Source organism: Eucyclogobius newberryi, unplaced genomic scaffold, assembly GCF_026437365.1.
Source record: "Eucyclogobius newberryi isolate DKJ021-1_F unplaced genomic scaffold, fEucNew1.0.hap1 SCAF_17, whole genome shotgun sequence".
Classification (NCBI taxonomy): domain Eukaryota; kingdom Metazoa; phylum Chordata; class Actinopteri; order Gobiiformes; family Gobiidae; genus Eucyclogobius; species Eucyclogobius newberryi.
In genome coordinates, this window is record NW_027315801.1 from 22,659,503 (window position 1) to 22,684,198 (window position 24,696).

The 24,696-nt window shown below is 39.0% G+C and overlaps 1 protein-coding gene across 2 annotated transcripts in view; it reads left to right on the forward strand.

The window, feature by feature from the left end:
- Positions 1-24,696, forward strand: part of arhgap4b (Rho GTPase activating protein 4b) — a 34,001-nt gene that overhangs the window by 5,354 nt on the left and 3,951 nt on the right. Inside the window, exons 2-20 of one of the 2 annotated variants that reach the window (XM_072449499.1) lie at positions 3,993-4,264; positions 6,643-6,814; positions 6,936-7,098; positions 15,256-15,318; positions 15,393-15,566; positions 16,194-16,322; positions 16,748-16,969; positions 17,042-17,143; positions 17,280-17,465; positions 17,545-17,629; positions 18,361-18,388; positions 18,529-18,625; positions 20,339-20,399; positions 20,480-20,557; positions 21,625-21,753; positions 22,637-22,742; positions 23,335-23,562; positions 23,719-23,774; positions 23,934-24,105. In XM_072449499.1, coding sequence (XP_072305600.1) covers positions 4,195-4,264; positions 6,643-6,814; positions 6,936-7,098; positions 15,256-15,318; positions 15,393-15,566; positions 16,194-16,322; positions 16,748-16,969; positions 17,042-17,143; positions 17,280-17,465; positions 17,545-17,629; positions 18,361-18,388; positions 18,529-18,625; positions 20,339-20,399; positions 20,480-20,557; positions 21,625-21,753; positions 22,637-22,742; positions 23,335-23,562; positions 23,719-23,774; positions 23,934-24,105 — 2,321 coding nt within the window. In that variant the 5' untranslated portion in view covers positions 3,993-4,194. Of the gene's footprint in view, positions 1-3,992; positions 4,265-6,642; positions 6,815-6,935; positions 7,099-15,255; positions 15,319-15,392; positions 15,567-16,193; positions 16,323-16,747; positions 16,970-17,041; positions 17,144-17,279; positions 17,466-17,544; positions 17,630-18,360; positions 18,389-18,528; positions 18,626-19,381; positions 19,410-20,338; positions 20,400-20,479; positions 20,558-21,624; positions 21,754-22,636; positions 22,743-23,334; positions 23,563-23,718; positions 23,775-23,933; positions 24,106-24,696 lie in introns of both variants that reach the window. The other variant, XM_072449500.1, reaches the window with a different exon arrangement.

Sequence of the window (24,696 nt, forward strand, 5' to 3'; positions counted from 1 at the left end):
TACTATGTTATTTTGGGGGCAAATACCACATCAGTAACACATAATTAGTGTTGATTAGCCTACTTCAGTTTATAGTACATGTCAGCTTTTGATTTCAATTTGATTTCAAATTTAAAGTGAAATACTCTTGACTTCACCACCTTCGTTGCGATTTATGGATAGTTTTGTTGGAACACGGCACTGCGAGTCAGCCCGCACCTATTCAACGTGTCGCTTTCTTTTATATTTAAATCCCTGAACTTTATCACGCTGAACTTGTCTCATTTGTACGTCATTTGTTCTTTTGTATTTATTGGGTGAACGGGTATTCCAGTTTGATTCCCTGGTTTGATTCAGTCCCGGTGTGACCTTGGCTGTGAGCGTGGTCCCCTCCCCGGTTGCGCTGTCTCCCTCCCTCTCTCTCGGTTAGAACTCTTTCTGTGAATTCCTCCCCTCCTCAGCTGTTCCTCAGATCATTTACACGGGCTTTGTTCTGTGCAGATTAAGGTCACTGGCTGATGAGGGCCTCTGGAGCCCCCAAGGTCTCGGGGCCCTTTAGGAGTGACTTTAATACAATCTTTTCTTCAGCACTTCTCCATTTGCTGTGTTTCTGGATCACACTGGTTTGGAAGGAAATGAAACCGTTCTGATCTGGCAGTTGTTTTCCTGCAGTGCCTTATTTGTAGTTGTGTCATAGGGTTATAATGATGAGGATCATTATTTTTGCACTATATTCAAGTATCTTTTAGTTTTGAGTCTTTCCAAACTTCATTACTTCACTGTTTGGCAACTACCTCCACATTTATATTTACATTGACTGCATAACTGGCCACTTTTGCAACTGTTTGCGATCCCCTGGACAGTTGTGCATGCATAGTTCCCTTTTAGATATCAAGTTTTACAGAACAAAATCACAGTTATCTGAAACTACACTCAAAATAGCCTTTAATTTGCTTGTTTTTGTGTGTGTTTTTTTGTAAAATGTAATCAGAAGAAACCAATTATTAGCTGTTATAAGAAAACAAAAGCAGAACCGTATCAATATTGCTCAAACCTTCAACTTGAAGCATGTATAGCAAATTATCAATAATGTTGTGAAATTGTTGCAAAATTTGAATCAGGTATATCTAAAAATGCTACACACATTTTTATTCTAATGTTGTGAAGTGATCATTTTTCTCTTTAGTGGGTAATTTTTGAGTCCATTCATATTATTCTGTGTCTATCCTTCCATGTCATAACTAGAACACAATTTAACATATGCCAAAAGTTGTAGCATTTTACCTTATATCATGTAAAAAGAGTTTTAGACGTGTCAGATTGTCATGATTTGAATGGAAAAATAACTCTTTGTGGTCTATACCTTGAACTCTTTGGTTACTTCAAAGTGGATGAGAAACTGTTACATCGCGGCCTGTTGGCACTTGTTGCTCTGTGTTGGTTGAGAAATTGTCAGCGGATGTGGGCAGTTGCTTCTGTCTGTGTTTGCACTCAAGGCTGAAAGTACACGCCAAGATAAGACGTGGCTAAAGTTGTCCCATGAGGAGGACTGCTTTGATTCAGGTTAAAGTATTGAAAATGTTCACCCTTGGACTGTTAAGCTGCACAGTATTTTATCAAGTATATTAGTGGTTAAATTAGATCAGAAATATTTTAAAAAAATAAGTTATTTAAAAAAAAAAAAAAAAGGTGCCTAATCAGCTTTTAACCTTATTACAACGATGGTTCCTCATCATTAGTCTACCCACAGTTATATTTTAATTCCTGCAACTGAGGCTTGATTGCTCATGCTTGTTTTCACCTACCCCCTATCCCCGCCCACATTCTTAGTTGTGAATATATATATATATAAACTAAGTGATACACGTAGAGGTCTAAAATGTCACATAGACATTTCTCAAAAATAAAAACATGTAAATGAAAATGATTGTGAAAGGCCACTCTGAAGAGGCGGGGCTTATCAGTTCCACAGTTTTGAACAGGAAGTCAATGGATCTGCTTGATCTGCTTTTACTAGCATTTTACTACCAAGCCATTTCATATCAATATGATGGTTTCTAGTGAATAAAATATAATGTTATGATTATTAACTATTTACGCTATATTTCTAAACTAATACCTAAAATCTTTAAAAGACACATACATATGAATAAATAATTTGACAAAATACACAAAACAGTTAAAGTGCCTGTTATGATTTCAAAGGTGCACTACAACGTAACATTTCTCCATGGAAATGTTATGGAATGTTCCACAGTATGTCCTCAAATCTTATCTATATCAATGGGGACAAGCAGGTGACATCACCTGGATACTTCAGATCTAGGGAGAGGCAAGCCTACTCATAATGAGAATGCATTTCAAAATGTAATAAATGTTAGATAGATCATTCCATTGCAATACTGTGGAACAATCCAAGCAAACAATAACTTATTGAAAACAAGAAGTTTGCGTATCCTAAAGTTACATGTTACACGTCTTTCTGCACAGTGCATACACTACCCACCCCCCAGGGGGCAACACTTGTAACATACAAAATCTGAAGATTCTGTTCTCTTACTCTTTATAATATTTTTAGTAGATATGTTTTTGTAAATGTATGTTACAAAGGGCCAGGAAAATTATGTACGTACTTCATATATGCTATATTAGTGTTTCAAACTCAATTTTGATATTAAGCAATATGCTCGATACCCGATACCCTAGATAACAAAAAAATCTAAACAATTTTTATAGACAATAGACTTTTCTATAACTTTCATCACAAAGTAATAGCACTTTTCTTATCATGTGACCTTATACTTGTTCTAATAAAACTCATGGTAATTTGAGTATCGATACTTTTTTTACTAGTTTCAGTATCTTCTTCTGATCATAATTATGGAAAGGTTGCATGTTTTTACTATTGACAATGGTCCTATCCCCAGTTGAAGTAGTTGTGTCACGATGGGCATCTGTCGTCCATTCCATCTCGGAGTGGTGTGAAAACATGTATATATCAATTTATATAACCTCATCATGTCTTGTATTGATATGCAGTGGTCTGACCTCGAGCCTCTGTACCCTTCGTTACTGCAGTGACCCCTCCCCCCTCCAGCACCCATCACTGTGGTTCCTATACGCACTGCACACTGTCCTTCATGTCCAATCTCCTCTGGTGTCAGTGTCTCCTCCTGACTGGCCTGACCTCATTTGTCTTAGAGCTCCTTCACACTCGTATTCGCTCATATCACACTGCATAAATCTCACTGTCCTTTGGCCCTGCTGTCCTCCTCAGTGCCCTCGTGTAGTTTAGAGCTGGAATGAGCTTCACTGTACTCATTTAAAGGGGCATTAAAAGTAATGTAAGTGCATTCACTGTTGACCTGTGTCTGCAGGTTCCGGAGTATGTAACAAAGAGCAATTTCTGTGGTTCTTGATTTGCTATAGTTATCATGGCAAATATAATAGATGAACTTAACTTTGCTGTATAAATTCTTCTCATTTTGATTTTTCTTTTTTTAAATTGGGGACTAGAAAGATTATTATGATTCAAGGTTTATGTATTTGTCATTACAACATGTGAAAACAACATGACAGAATTAAATTTGTTCCTCGAGGCCCAGTGATGCTAAGAAGATAAGAGCTATATTAAATCCTCATTCAGTACACTTTTTTTTTAATAACTGCAATAAAATATGCTTTTCTTTTCCTTTCAAAGTCCCAGGATTTGGCCTACTAGCGATTACATTGACCTATGAAATCACTAAAACAAAACATGATTAGTTATATAATGTACATGCAACTTTTATTACTTAGCACATACTGCTATAGTTTTGTGCAAATTTTGTTACTAAACATCACTAATCCGCTCAAGTCTCATACATGGTCACGTAAGGTTGCAGCAAGACACAAGAAAGACCAGCATAAAATGTTAGGTTAGGGTTAGTCAATAAAGTAGAGTGGAAATTCGAGCCTGAACAAAGTATGCAGAATTGATAATGAAATTGCCTTGTCTTATCTCTTCTGCTCAGGTCACTTCACCTATGGATCTGCCTGGAGGACCTCATGGACACAGCACACGCACTGACATCTCATCACGGAGCGTCCACTGGAGCTACATGAGGCTGTAGAGGTCGCACGGGAGACGAATCACCCAGGTCAAAGGTCACAGACGCACACTCCCAGAGAAGAAAGCGGCGAGGACCGTGACAAGCCAAGGTCCGGGGGTCAACCATGATGACATCACACGGCAAACTGAGGAGGGAGAAGGGCAGTCTGGCCGAGTATGATTCTCAGATGAAAGGTGGGTGGACCATTGGGTGGCCATGTTTATTCTCTGCTATTTATGTTGTAGGTATTTCTGTGGATATGTGCACTCTGACATGCCTGACTGCGCAGAAGACACATGGGCATTCATGCACGGGCACAGTTTCCACATTCACCCAACCATAGATTCACAGTACAGTTTTGCTCATCAGAATGTAAATGTATATAGTCTGAACGTTTCCGGTATTTGCCACGTGTACAGTTTGGATGAAATATTAGTTATGTTGATATGTTATAGAAAAAATAAATCTTAGACATTAGAACCTCACACCGTTCTGAAACACACAACGCTTACATGGCTTGTACCTGTCCCTGCCTCCAGTATGATCAGGTCAATGCGCTGTGTGAAGCCCCCCACCAAAAATCTGCATGTTTATAATGTTGTCGTCTTTCATTAAATCCTACACATCAAGTGATTGCATTACTACTAATTATGAAAACCTCAAAGACTCATTAAAGCTCTGTTCTGATTTATGCATACGGTAGTTGCTTCACTCCCATTTAAAACCCCAGTACGTAACCTCTTTTATGTTTTAGTGTTTATGTTTCATAGCAACGAAGAACATGCCTCATGCTGGGAGCCGGCTTGCGTTCTTGCCACAAACCTGACTTTTACTTGGCCTCCTCTGGGAAAGAATGAACTTTCTGTTTGCTTGGAATTATGCAGGTGACATGCCACCTCCAGAAAGTTACTGTTGTTTTAACTAATAACAATTATTCAAAGTGTTTCTGTTGTCATTAAGCGTATTCAGTAAAATGTTTGCAGCTGGTTCTTCTTCTTTAATGTGTGCAGATTGTTCCACATTTAGAGGTTTATTTTCATCAAACCTCCTACCAACAGTTTGTCATCATTACAAAACCCTGTTCTAAAAAAATGATGTTGTTTTAGCAGAAGTAGTTCTATATCTTCAATGTTGGGGAGCTGTGCAGTATAAGAAAAACCCAAAGTCAATGAGCTTTTTGTTGATATTGGTACAAATCTTTCAGCACGTTTTCACCCCTGTGCCGATAAATTTTGAGCTCAAAGTCTGATAATTGAGCGTGTGCAAATAACATTTAGCCATGACAGCGGTACGCAGGTCATGTGCTGCTCTGCCGTGTCTGGCTCTGTGTACTGTACTACAAGGGTGTATTTATAGCAGTATTAGTGATGCTGTCTCCTCACATCCACTCACCCCCGGGCTGTGTACGCACCAACACTCACAAAAGAGGAAAGAACAGAAAAAAGCCGCAGACACCGTGCAGAAAAACAGTCAAAAACTCAGAACTGGTAAGGCTTTAAACAAATGGTTGCCTGTTGAGAACTCCCTCACTCATATACAATCTGGTTCGATGAATGAATGACACATCAAGGGTCCTTATGGCGATGATAAAATGACGATGAAATATGAATACATACTTTCAATTTAAAAATTCAAATACTGCCCGGTAGTTGAGTGAGCACAATTCCCCGCCCTGAATGAATGAATGTCTGAATGTCCTTTCTGCTCTCGCCCTCATTTAACACTTCACTGTCCTGTCTAGTCCAACCTAGAGGCAGGAAAAAAGCATAAATACAATCTAAGTAGCATAAAAGCTACAATATCTTTGAACAGTAACGTGACTATGGGTCTGTATTGTGTATAATATACTATTGCACATGATTACTACAGATGGATGACACATGTACTAATATACTGACTGTTTATTGACATATATTACCATACCCTTCCCATGTGTGTGTACTTGCTAGCCTCTGCACAGATGTTGTTACATGTGTACAGGGGTTGTGTCAGGATCTGGATATAAATAGTTCAATGGACGTATATCTCATAATCCTCTGCGGCACATTGCTTCTGGGTTGCCCCCATGTCGTCTGCTCCGCTGTACTAATGTGAGCGTGTGTGCATGGGACTGTAAGGAACACATGGGGCCGGTATGGTTCTCATGGTCTTGTTTTCCCTACAGCAGGTTTACCAATTTGACTGTTTAGTTCAGGATGCAGCGGCATGCAAAAAGTCAGAAAAGAAGATATTTCCTGGCTATGAAATGTATGAGGTCCTTTCGTTATATCATAGTTTTTGTGTCTAGGGTAAAGGCTAAAATATTAGAGTTATATTAAAGTTATATTGAGTGAATATTGTCCTATTTAAATGCAATTTGACTTTTAACTTGAAAATGGACACATTTGACACACACTGTGACAGAAAGAGCAGAAGGAGACTGATTATTTTGTTGTTGTGGGCTATTCTATTTATTTGTCTATTCCTCTTTGTAAGCTTTCTCTGATTTTGTATTTTCGCTCTTTGATCTTGTTCTCTTTTAATAATAATCATCATCATCATCATCATCCTGAAAATCCTGTTCATGCTTTAGACTTGCGGGCCCAGCTGGGAGAGCAGTTGAAGATCCTGGACTCTCAGGTGGAGGTGAAACAACAGCAGCTCTCGGACCTCTCTGAGTTCCTCCGTCGCCGTGGAGACATCGAGTCGGAATACGCCCGGGCCCTGGACAAACTCACAGAGAGGTTCACCCACAAGACCAAGAAGTGAGCACCTGCCATGTACACCAGAGTCAGAAATATGCAAACGTTTACACTATTCCACCACTTTTCTTGCATGAATTCAGTTTTGAGTAACGAATTGATCTGTGCGTAACTGTTTGTGCAGGAAGGAGCAGTGGGGCCAGTCGGTGTGCCAGGTGTGGAGCGTTCTTCTCACCCAGACGCGCTTGATGAGCAGGGAGCACGCGTCTCTGGGTGACACTTGCTGTAACACTCTGACCCAGAGACTAACACACAGCACTGAAGACACACACCGCCTGCACAAGAGGGTAAAGACACAACTCTACTCAACCTTCAACTTCAGCGTGTTTAAATAATGTCACAGCCTGCAGAGTTAGGTCAAAATAAGTATCTTATGTTTCAAGGGAACTTTTAAAATGGTGTGTATAGGTACGTTTATTTAATATCTTCTTGAGCAAATCCCATGTTCGGCAATTGGGTAGCAGGGCAAGTGCGTAGTTGTCAGTAGCTGCGAAGACAATAACATTTGGTTTAAGTTAATACCAAATATAATACACTTTTTTTTTCTTTTTTTCTCTTTCGTTGAACCAAAATAAAAATATAAATCTAAAAAAATAAAAACTATGCTTGATTTAATTTCATTTAAATACATGCGAAGGTGTCTCAATTTAATCTAATTGTTCGACTTGCAATAGTTAGTTACCGGTAGTTTTATCTTTTTAATTTTCTCTTCGGTCAATTGGCAGAGGAAAACAAGTGCAAAAAGCAGAAACAAAAAACTAAAGGGTTTAGGCTGAAGTTCAACACTTTTTTTCCCTAACTGCTAACAAAAAACATGGCATGCAAGAAGGCAACACATCAGCTAACTAATGATTTAAACTGAACTATTACAATGATAGAGTCCTTATATCTTCTATTTAAGATTGTCACACGGCTCAGATAGTTTCAATCCATATACACAAATACACTTTTCCATATACATCTATATGTAGAAAACAGACAGACAGACAGACAGACAGGATGCATGCATAAACACACACTCACTAATTTTGACTTCACAATTCTTTCAATTTCTCTATATTTTCCTATTACATTCTACTTACATTTTCTTTTCAAGGTGTAACTTGTTAGTCTTTAAATGTTTCATCTAAGCCGTTCCATAAATTAACGCCTCTAACAGAAATACATATGTTCTTTACGTTAGTCCTTGCATTTGCTTTCTGAAAAATACCAGATCCTCTGAGGATGTACCCTGTCTCCCTCAGTTTGAACCTGCCTTGATGCAGGTCACTCGCGACCCCGAAAGGGAACAAGCGGTAGAAAATGGCTTGCTTTTTTAAAGTAGGAAAATGTATTTATAATTATTCCCCCATATTTGTACACAGTAATTAAGGTATAGAAAAGTGATAGAATTATACAGTATTTTAAGAGCTTTTCAGAATTTAAATTGTTTATGTGCCCATACTTATCTCAGAATCAGAAAAGGTTTATTGCCATTGTCAGTGAACAAAATTTACAGGCTAGGAAATTACTTTGTTGATTTGGTGCAACATACAACAATGAACAATAATAAAATTGAGATATAGCAAATCAAATAAGGTATACATCTTCTACTGAGAGTGTTTTTCAAACTTCCTATAAGTGATCTGTTCTTTTCTTCTGTATCTACCTCTCTATCTGCCTGCGTTGCATCAATGAAATTTCCCCATGTGGGACAATAAAGGATTATCTTATCTTATCAAAGAAAAGCTTTACATTTACTATTAGATCAAATTAGATGCACACATTGCCTCTGCTCCAGGACATTGGCTATGATCCGCGTCTTGGAGCAGAGCAGGGAGAATGGCTCTCTATCAATGAGATCACTTTTAAGCCATGCATGAGCCAATATGGTCTATGGAGTCAAAGGCCTTGCTTAAATCTATGAAAACACCAACCATATAATCTTTATTATCAGATGCAATTTATATCTCCACCAATTCCATCGCTGCCATTGAAGTAGACCTTTTTCATCTAAAACCTTATTGTTGGTCACTTAATGGTGTTTATCTATGAAACAGTCTTTTTACAAATCATATGTCATAATGTTTTGAAAATGTTGGCAGTAATAAGATTGGCCTATAATATTTTTTTGTCTCCGCTTTCAAAAATGGGTATACCTTTTGGTATACCCATCATATCATTTGACCTGGAAAAATACTTTAATTAAAAAGGACTCATTACAGATGTATGTGTACAACTGTGTAATTTATAATTTCTTTCACCATTGATTGATCTGTTTCAAAACAATCTGTTGACCGCTTGTTGTTCAAGGTACCTACAATTTCAATTATTTTATTTTCATGTACACTTGCAATGAAAAGCAATTTTACATCCATCAAATCCAGTTGTATTTAATGGTTGTGCAATTTCATTAGCCAAACTCGGTCCAACATTTATGAAGAATTAATTCAACACATTTGTTATTTCCTTAGTTTTGCTTATAATTTAGTTATTTTCTATACAATTATTTGGATATTGCTTTTTTTTAATTCCATTCTTTATTATGGCATTTAGCAATTCCCTTTTCTTTTGCTGCTTTTCATACTGAGCCAGAATTCCTGCTGATTGGCAGATGTTCATATACTGCAGCAAACTTATAAATAAACAATCATACAATGTGATAACCAAATGTTTTTTTTGTCTCTCACAGTGGCAATGCACCAACAATGATAATTTCAAACCCCTTAATCATTTCTAAGTTGGAGGAATATCAAAATCCCAAGATGTTCAAATAGTTATTTTACTTTACTCTAGCTCCATCTTTAATGTATTGTTTCCTGCTAAAACAGTGTTTGTCATGTAATTTAATTATTTTGTTCAGGAAGGCATCATACGCCTTACTTGGGTCTTCATGGGCATAGACCTCATCAACAACAATAATAAATCTAATCCAATGTTCCATATTAGCTTTTAGTTCAAATCAAACAAAAAAACACCTTGTCTTGATGCGCACATTACTATATCTTCTTGTCTTGTTCCACTCTGGCATCTGTGGTTTCTTCTTGTCTTTAAAGGGAAATGAAGTACTCGCTCTCGGTTTCTTAAATTAGCGGTTGTCAGGCAGTTTGTACTTTGTCACGGTCGAAATGTGAGCAGAATCTTAATCATCTGCTATGGAGGTGTAGATTCTGAACTTTTAACATGTTTGTTGTTATCCTCAAATGCAACAGTTTAACTCGTGAAAGATCTTATGGATAAAAAGTTGTGGTAGCACTTTAATTACAACACTTTAATTTGCTTAATAAAGGCAAGGCAAGTTTATTTGTAGAGCACATTTCATACACAAGGCAATTCAAAGTGCTTCACACAGCAGGACAAATGCATTCAAATCACAAAGAAATTACAGAAATACAATAAAATTAACTAAATTAAAAATTATCAATCCAACTGATTTTCTAAACTAATAAAATCACAAACAAAAGAGAAGAGTGCAAAGAAAAAATCCTTTCAGTCATATGCGCAGCTAAACAAAACTGTTTTTATCTTAGATTTGAACATTCTCAGAGTAGAAGCCTGTCTCACATCTTCAGGAAGACTGTTCCAGATTTTAGCTGCATAAAACTGAAATGCAGATTCCCCATGTTTTGTCCTGACTCTGGGCACCCGCAGGAGGCCGGTCCCTGAGGTCCTCAGAGTCCGAGATGGTTCATATGGCACTAACATATCCAAGATGTACTTTGGTGCTAGGCCATGGAGAGACTTGTACACAAGCAGAGCTGCTTTAAAGTCTATTCTCTGAGCCACAGGGAGCCAGTGCAGAGACCTGAGAACAGGACTAATGTGATCATACTTCCTGGTTCTAGTCAGGACCCGAGCAGCAGCGTTCTGGATGCACTGCAGCTGTTTTACAGCTCGTTTGGAGAGACCAGTGAGCAGGCCATTACAGTAGTCTAATCTACTGGAGACAAACGCGTGGATAAGTCTCTCTAAATCTGGTTTTGACACTATATTTTTGATTTTGGCAATGTTTTTTAGATGGTAAAAAGCTGCTGATGTTATTGATTTGACGTGGCTATTAAAGTTCAAGTCTGAGTCCATTATTACCCCCAGATTTCTAATTTGGTTTGTAGGTTTTAGAGCGAGACTCTGGAGGTGACCGCTAACACTTTCTCTTTGTTTTTGTGGGCCAAAAACGATTATTTCAGTCTTGTCTGAGTTCAGCTGGAGAAAGTTGTTTTGCATCCACACACTGATCTGTTGGATGCAGTGTCAGAGTGAATCTACTGGTCCATAGTCACCTGCCGATAGTGAAACATAGATCTGAGTGTCGTCTGCATAATTGTGATAGGACACATTTTCACTGCGTATCAACTGACCCAACGGCAGCATGTAGAGGTTGAACAGAAGGGGACCCAGGACTGACCCTTGGGGCACTCCACAGGTCAGGGTCATGTGGTCTGAGACACAGCTACCAATTTCAACAAAGTACTTCCTGTCTTCCAGATAGGACCTTAACCAGTTTAGGGCAGTGCCAGTGATGCCCACCCAGTCCTCTAGTCTCTGTAAGAGGATCCCATGATCGACAGTGTCAAAAGCAGCACTCAGATCTAACAGAATTAAGACTGAGGCTTTGCCCGTGTCAGTGTTCAGGCGGATGTCATTTGTCACCTTGACAAGAGCAGTCTCAGTGCTGTGATGAGGTCTAAAACCTGACTGAAAAACATCAAATGAGTTGTTTATTCTGTGAGCTGTTGGTAAACAACCTTTTCAAGGACTTTACCCCAAAATGGCAGATTAGAGATGGGCCGGTAATGACTCAGTACTGCGGCATCAAGACTGCTCTTCTTTAGGAGAGGCTTTATGACCGCAGTTTTCAAAGACATTGGGAATGTTCCAGATTGAAGCGACATGTTAACTATGTGAGTGAGTGGTGCTAACAAACTGTTCAGCACAGACTTTAGAAATTTGGTGGGTAACACATCAAGGCAGCATGTAAATGAACTCAGACTGGTGATGATCTCATGGACAGTTTTGTCAGTTACTGGTGCAAAGTGAGTTAGCTCTAAGTGTCTTGGTGGTTTTAGGGTAATTTTTTGCATTGTGGGATTTATAGCATTTTTAATGCCCTGAACTTTGTCATTAAAGAATAATGCAAACTCATTACACTTGGATGTGGAAATGAGTTCTAATGGCAGCTGAGCTGGAGGGTTTGTTAATCTGTTTACTGTGGCAAACAGGACACGCGAGTTTTTACTGCAGCTTCCAATTATTTCAGAAAAATATCTTTCCCTAGTTCTACATAAGATTAGGTTGTACATGTTCAGCTTTTCTTTGTAAATCTCTTTTTGAACCTGGAGCTTTGACTTGCGCCATTTCCATTCGGCCCTGCGGCACTCCCTTTTCTGTGCCCTGACCGAATCATCATTTCTCCACGGCGCCTTCTGCTTATTTTTAACCATTTTAGCCTTTATAGGGGCGATGGTGTCCAGAACATTCAAAACACTAGATGTAACAGAGTTCAACAAATCATTTACATTAGAACATGAGACATTTTCAAAGTTTATCATTTCCATAAACAGTGCACCTGTGCCATCACTTATGTGTCTCCTCTGAACAACTGCAGGACCAACCGGAGGTTTGGGAGAAACAGACAGGTCAAAGAAGACACAGAAATGATCAGACAGAGCAACATCGATCACATTAACATTTGAAATATTTACCCCCTTTGTAATTATGAGATCTAGAGTGTGTCCTTTGCTGTGGGTGGGGCCTCTCACATGCTGAGTAAGACTGAAGGTTTCAAGGACAGCATCAAGCTCTTTAGCGTTTCTGTCACAAATATTATCAACATGCACATTGAAATCACCTGTAATGACCAAACCATCAAAGTCTGTGCATATGACTGAAAGCATCTCAGTAAAATCATCAATAAAACTTTGGCAGTGCTGGGGAGGCTTGTATAAAACAATGAAGAGAATGGATGGAGACCGTTTTAGCTCCATTTTAAAGGATACATACTCAAATGATGAAAACACCCCAAAAGACAACCTGCGAGTAATTATTTCATCTGTAAAGACAGCACAGACTCCACCCCCTTTTTTGTTTTCTCGTGTTTCAGATTCAAACTTAAAGTTGGGTGGAGCAGATTCTATCAGAACTACATTTCCTGTGTTTTTGTCAAGCCATGTTTCAGTTAAAAACATAAAATCAAGATTATAAAAAGAAATAAAATTATTAATTAAGAGAGATTTGTTACATAAGGATCTGACATTTAGCACAGCAAGTTTCAGACTAGTTTCAGTGAGACTGGGCTTTATCTTTTCACAGGGAATATGAATCACATTTCTCAGATTGGGCCTGACTCGCATTTTGTTTTTCCATCTGTGTGATGATGTGACTACAGAAATAGCACTAGGGGGGGCTCTTTTTACATAGGGCCCCGGGTTGGTTTGATTTTTAATGTGACAATAAGTCCCGGCAACGCTGAGACCCAGTGCATCCTAGCTATGGGAGATACCAGGTGAAAGGCGAGGTTGGATGGGTGGTGGGGCTTTTGTAGCCAAGGAGAGTTTGGGACCAGGTGAGAGGCGAGGGGGGATGGGTGGTGGGGCTTTTGTTGGTGTAGTCGGCATAGCCCTTGCTATATTGGGCGTGAGTGGAGCCATCTTAATGCCTGATTTGATCAGACTTTCAAAATGGCTGGGAAGGCCCATGGGTGAGAGTGGAGATGAGAAGGAGAATGATGAATCTTTAGTGGGAGTAGATGTTGCAGGGGGAACCCAGGGCTGGTGTAAAGGCAGGGGCGATGACAGGGATGTTGTTGGGCTTGTCACAGATGGGTCCAAGGCCTTTGAAGATTGTTCCTTTGCTGGAGGCGGTGGAGGTGAATGTGGAGCAGCTGGAGCTGAATCCTTTGCTGGTGGTGGTGGTGGAGCAGCTGCTGATGAATCCTTTGGTGGAGGCTGAGGTTGTGGTGCTTTTGATGTTGAAACATTGGCTTGGTCTCTGGCTGATGGAGCAGGAATTCTTCTCTCATTCCTCTCTTCTCTAACTATCTGCTCAGGACCCTGTCCAGGCCCAGTCCAATGCCTCAGAGCGTGGAGCAGGTTCTCTGTCAGCACCCTCACTCCACCTCTGCATAGGTGGGGGCCATTTCTCTTAAACAGGTCCTCTCGTTTCCAGAATAGATAGAAGTTCTCAATATAGTGTAGTCCTCTCGGGGAACACTCTTTGGACAGCCATGTGTTCAGCTGAAGAAGCCGGCTAAACTTGTTTATCCTCCTGTCGATGTTTGGAAGAGGTCCACTTATGAATGTTTTGATTTCCATTTTATCAAGCACGTCGAATAACTTCAAGAAGTCTTTTTTCAAAACTTCAGTCTGTTCCCGCCGCATGTCCACTGCACCCACGTGCACAATCAGCTGTTTAGCTCCTCCATGCTTAGCCATAATATTTGGAAGGAGTGACGTTATCTCAGAAACAGTGGCGCTTGGAAAAGAATGTGTGTTTATCTTTTCATGCGTCACGTGACTTATCGCGCCGTCCCCAACTAAAACAATCTCCGTGACCTTGGCTTGTGGCACAGTTCCTCCTTGCTGTATTTTGGCCACGTCATCTTTCCTTTTTTCATTTAATTCCATCTCTGAAAGTGGTAAAAATCTGTTGGTGAGCTGTATTTTAGGTGACTTCACGTTATCTTTGTATCGTTTAGGCTTTGCTCCAAGTTTGTTCCAAGAAACAGCCTGGTCTTTCTGGTTTTTAGACAGTTTTGGAAACGACAGAGTCACTGCGGTTTAGGTTGAAAGTAGCAGTTTTTCTTGTAAAAAGTGTGCTCTTCTTACCGTCGGTTGACACAGGAATTGTATCGTGAAGAACTTTTTCAGATTCCAAAACAAATATCCGTGTTTTCAGCTCATTAATTTCTTGTTGATATTTCCGACAGCGTTCACAGTCTTTCTCCCTTCTTCTTACGGACATGTCGCTGTCGTCAGATATGTCGTTAAAACTGGAAAAAAATTCGTAAAATCCTTGGTTTACTTGAAAAAGTCTAAAGCAAAAATGTTTGGAAGACAAAAACTGATTAAAAAGCAAAATAAATAAGGAAAGCAGCGATAGCAAGCGGAGCGAGCAAAAAAGCGTGTGCACTCTTCGGAAGCAGGATGCTAAAAAAAAAGCATGAACAAAGACTTAATTCATAATTCATAGTTTATAAAGATTCAGGCTTAGTAGCTACTTTTAATTAATATTCTAAATAGTTATTAAGCGTTTATCATTCTTAATAAACTGTTCAATATGAATTCATTTGTATTAATGCTAATTAAGGTGTACTTATAACGTGTTTTATTTAAGTTGTTTATGCTTTTTGTTTCTTTGGGAGTAACATAGTATGTGAGTGGTTTGTTGTAATAAAAGTGGTTCTGCTATTGCAACATTTTAGTTATTATATTTACAGTGTGAGCTATCCATCCCTTTTTCCATTCCAGAGTAAAGAAGTGGGAACCCAGATGCAGGACGAGCTGCTAAAGGTCACTACTGAGCTTCAGACTGTGAGTAATTTGAACTCATATTAAAAACAGCGTTAATTATTGCACTGAGACACGCACATTATGCTCCTCTGCAGGCCTTAAAGACATACAACCTGTACCACACGGACTGTATGATCGCAGAGGGGAAGCTCAAAGAGGCCGAGCGATTGGAGGAGAGGCAGACCGGCAAGTCAGCTGAGCTCGGCATCGGCCTATCAGGAGGGCAGAGGCGGAGCTCTGTCAAGAAGATTGAGAGATTAATGGAGAAGGTGACAGAGATAGTGGCCCTGAATGAGACAGAGGAAGTCCCCCTATAGTTTGCACCCAGAGGCAACCACTTCCTGTTACACATCTGAAAGAAACTATTACAAAAGGGGTTGTTCTATAGGCTGTGTGTTGTGAATAGTGTAATAATGCCAGACTCTGCTTCAGTATAAAATGTGTCATATGAAAAGCAATAAATAGGGATTTTACGTAGTCTTGTAAACACTTTATTGATCCAAAAGTAAAATGACTTTGGTATAGTAGTTGAAAAATACAATATCAAGAGCAAATTGAACTGTAGTAAAAAAAACAACAACAGAATTGTAGACCAATGTATATAAATGTATATTAAGTATAAATGTAGCAAGGTACAAATACAGATTATTGTATGTACATGTAAAATACAGCCAAATAGATATTATGCAATACAAGCAATAGTGTAATAAAAGGCAGTGCAACATATTATTAAGTGGCAGATAGGCATCGCCCAGGGTTGTTTGTTAGTAACTGTGTAACTGTGTAAGTTTGCTTAATAACAAAGTTTGGTCTAGAATATTTTGTTTTGTTTTAATGTTTCAACAACAATACTACCTTCGACTCTTACATTATTTTGTTGTATGTGTTCTTGACAGAGACATGGCCGAGTGCAGGAGACCCAGCTGAAGTGCACTAAAGCTCGCAATGACTACCTGCTGAATCTGGCCGCAGCCAATGCAGCCATGAACAAGTACTACCTGCAGGACGTCAGCACGCTCATTGATGTAAGGATCAAAGTTATTGTTCTTGTTTTATATTCTGGAGCTTGTGCTGCTAAACACATACGTATGTTTCATCTGTTTTGTATCCAATACTTGGGCCTGTATCTGACTTTTGCCCCTCTAGGTTTGGAAGACCTTTATTTCATGCAGGTGTTTTGCAAAAGCTATTTGTGAAAAAAAAGTGTGAATGATATTGTCTGTCTATATATGTTATTTGCTGAAGAATCATAGAGAAGCATCTGTCAGTGACTACACTCTGCCATTTAGTCATTTTCTGAGAACCAATGATCCTAGGGAGTAAGAGGTTGAGGCTAACAGTTCAAATTGAGTCATGTTCCTCTATCATGATTTAAAATCTGTTACACATATCTAGCTTCCATCAACATTCAGTATTGATTCTGACAGTATTTTTTTGTTTCCTCAATCAGTGCTGTGACCTGGGTTTCCACCAGTCTGTGGAGAGGGTGATGAAGTGCTACCTAACCAATAGATGGCGCATTCTTAAGACAGAGGAGTCTGGTCTAAAGCAGCTGGAGACGGCTGTGACCTCCCTAGACCAGAGTGGAGACAGAGATGCACTTCTACAGCAGCACGACACTGCCTTCTGCCTGCCCTTTAGATTCAACTATCACCCGCATGAAGGAGACCAAGTAACAACTATCATTTTACCTTATAGGGTTTTGGTCAAAGTCTCATTATTGCATTGTTTGTGTTTGTTTCAGGTGTGTGAGGTCAGTGCGGAGAGCCAGGTCAGGTACGAGCTTGAGACCCGCTTCCAGCAGCTCCAATCCCGTCTCGCTGCTGTTACCCTGGAAACCGAAGAGGTCAGCGTCATGTGATTATGAATCTATCAGTGTTTCAGTCTGGCACTCTTTGTGACTCAGTGTTGATGTTATCTAACGGTCTAGAATTGGGCTTTTTACATTCGACCAAAACAAGGACTGTTTTGTCTTTTTTCAGATCAGTAAAACCCTCAAAGCCACACTCACTGCTTTGCTAGACAATATGGGTGACAGTGACAGTTACCCCGCCCCCGATGTGCCAAGCAGCCAAACCCATGAGCAGCCTGGGGGAAGCACCGCCCCCAAACTCGCTCTCGCCAAGCGTCGAGCCAATCAGCAGGAGACAGAGACCTTCTATTTTACAGTACAAAACATTCACTACATTTTATACAATCCAAATTTATACATATATATTATTGAATCTGTGCATTTTTCATCTTTAGAAAGTGAAGGAGTTCCTCGCCAGCAGCTCTTTGTCCTCCAAACTTCAAGCCAAACATGACCTTCTACAAGATGCCATACAGAAAGGTACTTCGTATAGTATAGTATGTAGTATTTTGAGTCATTTAATGTCTTGGATAACATTTACTAACCCCTTTTGTGTAGTTGTATATCTTGCAATGAATTTAATAAAAAAAACTCTAAGATAGGTGCATACATACTTTGTCATATTACAGAAATAATAGTTTGGTATTTAGAATAGCACAAAAGAAGTACATTTTGGCCCCTCATTTCATCCTTTTTTTTTGTTACAATCAAGTTCTATGATACAATTTAGAAATGTAACGTATTTAGAAATTATATTATTATTAACTATTTTGTGTTTCAATCTAAACTGTGACATCTCATACAGAAAGTACATTATGGAACTAATTAAGCAATATGTGCTTTTTCCCCTGATGACAACTGTAGTTATTGTAAAAATTCTGCTTTAGTGCTTATGTCTATGGATGAATGAGGGGTTACATTCATCCAGATGACTATCTTTTCTACCATGTCCTGTGTAGGGCCTATACAGTATGTGACACAGCCAATGTATTAGGACAAACTATAAGGCATTTGTAGCTACAGTCTCTATTGGCAACATACACAGGCATATGTTGAAATATGTTGTCAGCCAACTAACCCAGATCTTCTTCCAGTGCACACTTTGAATCCTACATTTCTAAATTATATGCTCCTAAATCTCACTCAGCATAATTTTTTTTTTGTTGTTGTTTAATTTAGATTCTAATCTGTATTATTTATTTTTTTCATAGCTGAAGCTGTCAACAGTGACCCTTCCAGGTAATGACTTTTGTATTAGAATTGATCCGTCACATGGAGAGAGGGGAACAGAGGAGGGTCCCATACATGTGCTTGGGATACATGATCACTCACTATCTGAGCCTCAACCACATGTATGTACTATATTGTATATTTCCCAGAAGTCAATGTGCTCGGTCATTACGCATCCGGAAGTCCAGGCCTGTCTCTCAGTTCTGCCACTCACTCTTCAGCACAGACATTCTCTCCTACATACAGGTAACACTAAACTAACAGGGTCTCCTTTAGTACATCTGCTCTGCTTCTGCTAGTGGTGTAGTCAGGACCACTCAAAACATAGCGTCGGAAAAGGACAATACTTTTCCAATACTAATTCCAATCTGGCCCTTGTGATTGAAAAGACTGCTTGAAATATTTATGTTTAGATCTTATTGAAACTTTAACTTTTAACTTTAAGAACACTTCTAGCATGTCAAATTATGTATTATATGGCTTAGTGGGGTTAGACTTGCAACACATGCATAGTAACACACATAGATCATAATTGTGAGTTGGCCACAAATTAAATCTCTTGAGTTAAGTACTGTCATTGCCACTGCTATGATGTCTTGTTCTTAATCTTTTATATGAAGGGATTATGCTACGATGAATTCAAGTAGTGACCTAAACATGATCCAACGACCTCATCACTAGCTGCTGCTCTTCGCCTTTCCGTACACCTCACAGAGAACACTTCTCTCTCAGGAGCCCAGTAGAATAGACCTGGAGCTCTCAGATTGTCCATGCCCTGGCGTATTTGGCACTCCTCTGTTTGCTGGTGCTTACTGCTTACTGCAGCTTCTCCCCTTCCTCAGGCCCTTTCATGTGCCCTCTCTGAAGGGATTACCGCTCTGGCCTTCGCTGTCTCCTCTCTCCTTGTGTCCCCTCTTTTGCTGCTGAATCTTTATATCCTTATTTTTTATGCTCCCCTCTCTTCTTATCTGTCTCCGTCACTCTGTGTTTGGCTTGGTGCAGGAGGAGGAGGAGAATGTCCCGGACACAGGTATCAAACCCAGCAGTCCCCCTTTTTCACTGCATGCTCCAAACTATGCTTTATCCTCATTGATTTTGGGTCTGATCTACGCAGATGTTTGTGTGTGAATATGTAAGATGTGACATGCAGTTTGTTAGTAACATATTTACAGATTCCGTGTTGCAAAAATCCTAGATATCCTGTTCTAACACTGCAGTGGCAAGGAATAGTATTGTCAAGATACTAAAATATCAAACGAGTTCTATAATAAGGAACTCAATACCAATTTCAATACAACAATTATAAAAAATACCCTTATTTTAGACAATAGACTGTAATTTTCAATACAAAATAAGAGTACTTTCTTTATGCTACTATGTGATCTTATACTAATTCGGATAAAGCTCAAGATCGTTGAAACTGTTCAGGAAAGGTCACATTTTGTCTGTTTTTTTATTTTGTTTATTTTCTATTGATACTTGCTTAAATTAGTATCTAGTTTTGATACTTTTGACCACACCAGCAGGGACGGCAGGAAAGTGTGAGAGTGTCCATACAGCTTCAGCACTCTTATTTAAATTTGATTTAGTTCTCAAATTGCCTTTACTACTCAGATAATCAACAGCTTCACGCCTTGGTACAGTGTCAGTGGATTCCTTGCACCCTCTGCATGTTATATCCATACATATGATATGATTTCTTTTTACCTCAATACTTCATTGACAACTCTTTTGTCAATGCGTTTATTGATTCTGTTTAGAATATCACTTGCAGCTCACCCACAGATGTTTTTTGTTAAATGGCATTTGCAATTGAGCACCCACTCTGGGATATCTGAGTAGAAACAGCCCTTGAGCCTTTTTGAGTCAGCATCACTTTTGCAAAGCAATTCATGAACTATTGTGTGTTTGTATTATTCTGAGCTTTCATCCTTATATGTGTGTCCGCTCCATGTGCAGAGTTCTGGGCAGCAGATCCCTGTGGTGGTTGAAAGCTGCATTCGTTTCATAAACCTTCACGGTGAGTCAGTGCTGTTGATGTGAGGTGAGGACAGTTGTAGTCTTTGTGGTGTACTTACAGTGGCTCTGCTCCCCGCGTAGGTCTGCATCACGAGGGGATATTCCGGGTCCCTGGCTCTCAGAGGGAAGTCAACCTTATCAGAGACTCTTTTGAGAGAGGTACAGTCACTCTGGACATCATGATGACAATTTCAGGGTTGTATTTGTAAGTCCATTGTGTGAAAAGACTACGTATATTCATTAACATTATGGCCAAAAAAAAAGGAATAAGTCAAATTAAAGAAAGCTGAGTTTAGCCGTAGTAATATGATTTAACTAAGATCTAATAACATATATAGTAAGTAAAAGAAAAGTTAAAAAGCCGTTACTATATATTTGCTCTTAACTATTAAAATATACGCAACCATTATTTTTGCAATATGGTATTTCGTCCAGTAATTCTGTAACTAGATTGATCTGTGTCTCTGGTTTTGAGAACTTCACATGAATGAATCTGGAAAGACTCGCTGAAAGCCGTTGGGACGTAAAAAAAAAAACTTGCGCTGATTGGTCGAAGCGTCACAACGGCAGAAGTTATTTAAGTCAAATTGTTGCCGTTGTTTGCTGGTTTTTGAAAAACAAGATGGATTCTCAAGAGTTTGTGAACTCACAAAAATCTAGAAAATCTTTGCATTAGACATTACTCTTTTAAACGTTAAAGTTTAATTGTGACAGCTATTTTTCCCTTTTACTCACTTTTTCCAGTCTTTTCTGAAGTTCAGTGTGAAAGAGTCAGGTTTTTATAACTTACTTGAGTGAACTCAATGTACAAAGAACCGGCAGACTTAAGAGATATGAGTTTTTTTTCAATCTAATCCCGGTAAAAGAATATTGACACTTACCTGAGAGTGCCAGCAGCATAAACCACACAGTTGAGACACATCAGAAATGAATTGAAGCCGTCTGCTGTTTTGATTTTGCAAATAAAGGAAGCATATTTTAAACACCTACGATTTAAAAACCCTTTATCAGACATTTTCCATTTTAAAGCTATCAATAGTACTTTAATTGTATGGATTATAATATTCAAAGTATAAATTCACTCAACAATATCCAGATTGTCACTGCATCTGTTGTTGCTATTTTTATTTAATTATTTAGAACAGAGTCACTTTACATTCTTTGTTTGCTAAATGTTTGTTGAAGATGAAACATGTGATTTGTTACTTTGATGCTGTGTATTTCAGGAGAAGACCCTCTGTCAGACAGTGAGTGTGACCTGGACTCAGTGGCCGGTGTATTGAAACTGTACTTCAGGGGCCTGGAGCCTCCTCTTTTCCCTTACGACTTTTACAACCAGCTGCTCGACTGTGTCCGTAAGTCGGCCGAGGTCAAATGTTATGTGTTGCGTTTTTTCCTCCTTATACATTTTCTAAAATACACTGCACTCTGCACTCTAAATCTTCAACATTCAGATAATCTGTGATATGAAAAGACTATTGATTACACCATCATATTGTGATTTGCTTTGCATTCATAGTCAGCGTAATCCCTCATTTGTCCAGGAGTGTTCCATCGTAGACAAGGATTCAGTTGTAGTCATCTGGAAACTGTTTTTTAAAACTTTCATCTGAAAGTTTTCATCTTGATTTTAAAAACGGTGTCCAGATGACATTCATAGTTAAAGATGGAGATAGACAAGTTAAATGCCATACTGTGGAACATTCCAGGCAAAGCGATATCATCTCCATGGAGATGAGTAGGTGGTGGGTTTTCACTGCGTAGAATAGTGTTTAAATACAATATAGTTTGTTTATCATTTGATAGATTTCTTACATTATTCAAAACATAAATATATGTTGTTTGTAGTTTGAGTTACAAAAAATATCTAGAGTTACATCTTCTTTTTACTTTCCATCAATACATGCTTAAGTGTTAATTTCACTGGAGTCGTTTTATACTAAATAAACCATTCTCATAATTTTCCCATCCCGTCACTTGAAATAGCTTGTTTGTGGATGTTGTTTCAAGCATTGTCTGTTGATGCAAGACAGTGAAACTCGCTCACCCTCTGGTTCTTCTCTGTCATGCTCTGATGCTTGTTGTGTTTTCTGTTTTCAAAATCCACTGCATTTGCATAAGAAACACATTGTAACTTGCCAGTTCTTTTTATTTAACAGCGCTGAAATAGTAGTTTCATAATTCTTTTTTATTCTGTTTTTTTTTTCCACCAATGTTTCTCTGTTGTTTTTGTTCCAGAAATTGATTCGGTGACCGAGGGAGCTGCTCAGATAAAAGCCATTGTCTCCTCATTTCCTCGGCCGCTGCTCATCGTGATGCGATACCTTTTTGCTTTCCTGAATCAGTAAATAAACACATTTTATATTAACTAAAACTGGAATAAATAACTCAATGTTAGATTTCAGCCCACATAATGAGTTTGTAACCAAATAGAATAGTTGTGTGTCTCATTTTGATATAAGAAATGAGGTACATGTGTTCATGAGTCACTATTGTAAATGGCAGAGGTGTTAGTACTCTTATAGTATAGTATTACATAACTGGGATAGGGTTCTGGATGTGCTGTTGTCTGACAAACTACAACTGCCTCAATTGAGCTTTTCCTTTATAAAATGATTGTTATTTGTTATATTTTCATAACTGTTATTTGATGGTTATATATAAGATAATGATAGTTCCATATAGTTAACACATTTTAGCATGTTTTCTCATAATTTACAGTCTACATACTGGGTTAGAGTTAAATACCAAATGTATATGTCCTGTTGCCATGAATAATTTAAATGTGCTTACCAAAATTACACTACCATGCTATTTCCACTCTGCTATTAGCATTTCTTACTAATAAACACATTCCGAATATGTTAAGATCAGCTTTTATATTAAAACGGAGTCTTTTGATTTTAGCAGTAATAATGTGTCTTGTGTTCCTGCAGTGTGTCTCAGTACAGTGATGAGAACATGATGCAGCCCTATAATCTGGCCGTGTGCTTCGGGCCCAGTCTGCTCCGAGGGGTGGACTCGGATGATGCGGTCGCTCAGCAGCCACAGGTCAATGAGCTGGTCAAGACCATGATCCTCCAGCACGACGTCATCTTCCCCAGCCAATCGGAGGTGCCCGGACCCGTCTACGAAAAGCACATGACGCTGGAACAGGAGTACTGGTGAGAGAGTGCATCCATAGCAGTGCTAACTACAGTTAGGGAACACTATTGAAATAATCACTATGGTAATGTAAAGCCTCCTTTTTGATTGTTTAAATGTGGAGGGGGGAAAAGAAAGAATAGATGTTGTTCAGTGACAACATGTTTTCCTTTCAGTGAACCAATAACCGAAGAAGGAGATGGGGAGACCGAACATCTGCCCAGTGAAGAAGGTGAGTAAAAATAAGTACTGTAAACATTGATAATAGTCATATTTACAACACATCAAGTTTAACACAAGTTCAACTCTCAAAGTATGTTTTATTAATCACTTGTACATATCTGTGGTGGTTTATGTCTTTTTAACCACATTGTGAATATGCTGTGTTCAGAATTGGAGGCTGTGGCCATGTTTGATTATGTGGCTAGATCTCCGGCAGAACTGTCCTTCAAACAGGGAGAGCTCCTCATACTCCACAGCAAGGCATCCTGTGATTGGTGGAGAGGGGAAGTGGGCGGAGTCAAGGGACTCATTCCGCATAAATACATCAGCCTGTTGGACGGGTAATCATTTTTATTACCTTCAATAAATGTCACCCCTTGACTCTGATTCAGACTGAAGAGACAAGGACACTTTGACATTTTGAACATTTTAATTGGCAATCTGAAGTAGGAAAAGGTTCAGTTGTATTCATCTGGACACGGTTTTACAAAAATAAGATGGTTCAACTCTCATCCAAGAGTCATTCTCAATCTGCAGATCTAGTCTGAGAACTGATGAGAGTCGAAAACGTCTTGTTTTTATAAAACAGTGTCCAGATGGTTTCTCCTCTGCACATTCTCAGTTAAGCAGAACCTGCAAACATCCACGATTCCCTCACAGGTTTATTCAGTGTGGTTTGAGACTGTGTTGTTCTCAGAGTCTATGCGCAAACCTCTAAAACAAGCTGCTGTCCGTGTTGGTTCTAAAAGCTCATGTTAGAGAGCGGAACATGAACAGGCCTCTGGACACGGACACAGAATGAATCAAAATCAGAATCAGAAAGGGTTTATTGCGGCGGGATAAGAAGAACCAAGCTTCCCGCAGTACTGCTCACTGAAAGACACTGTGACTTCCAGCCAAGCTTCAGCAGCAGAAATGTATTCTTTAATAAA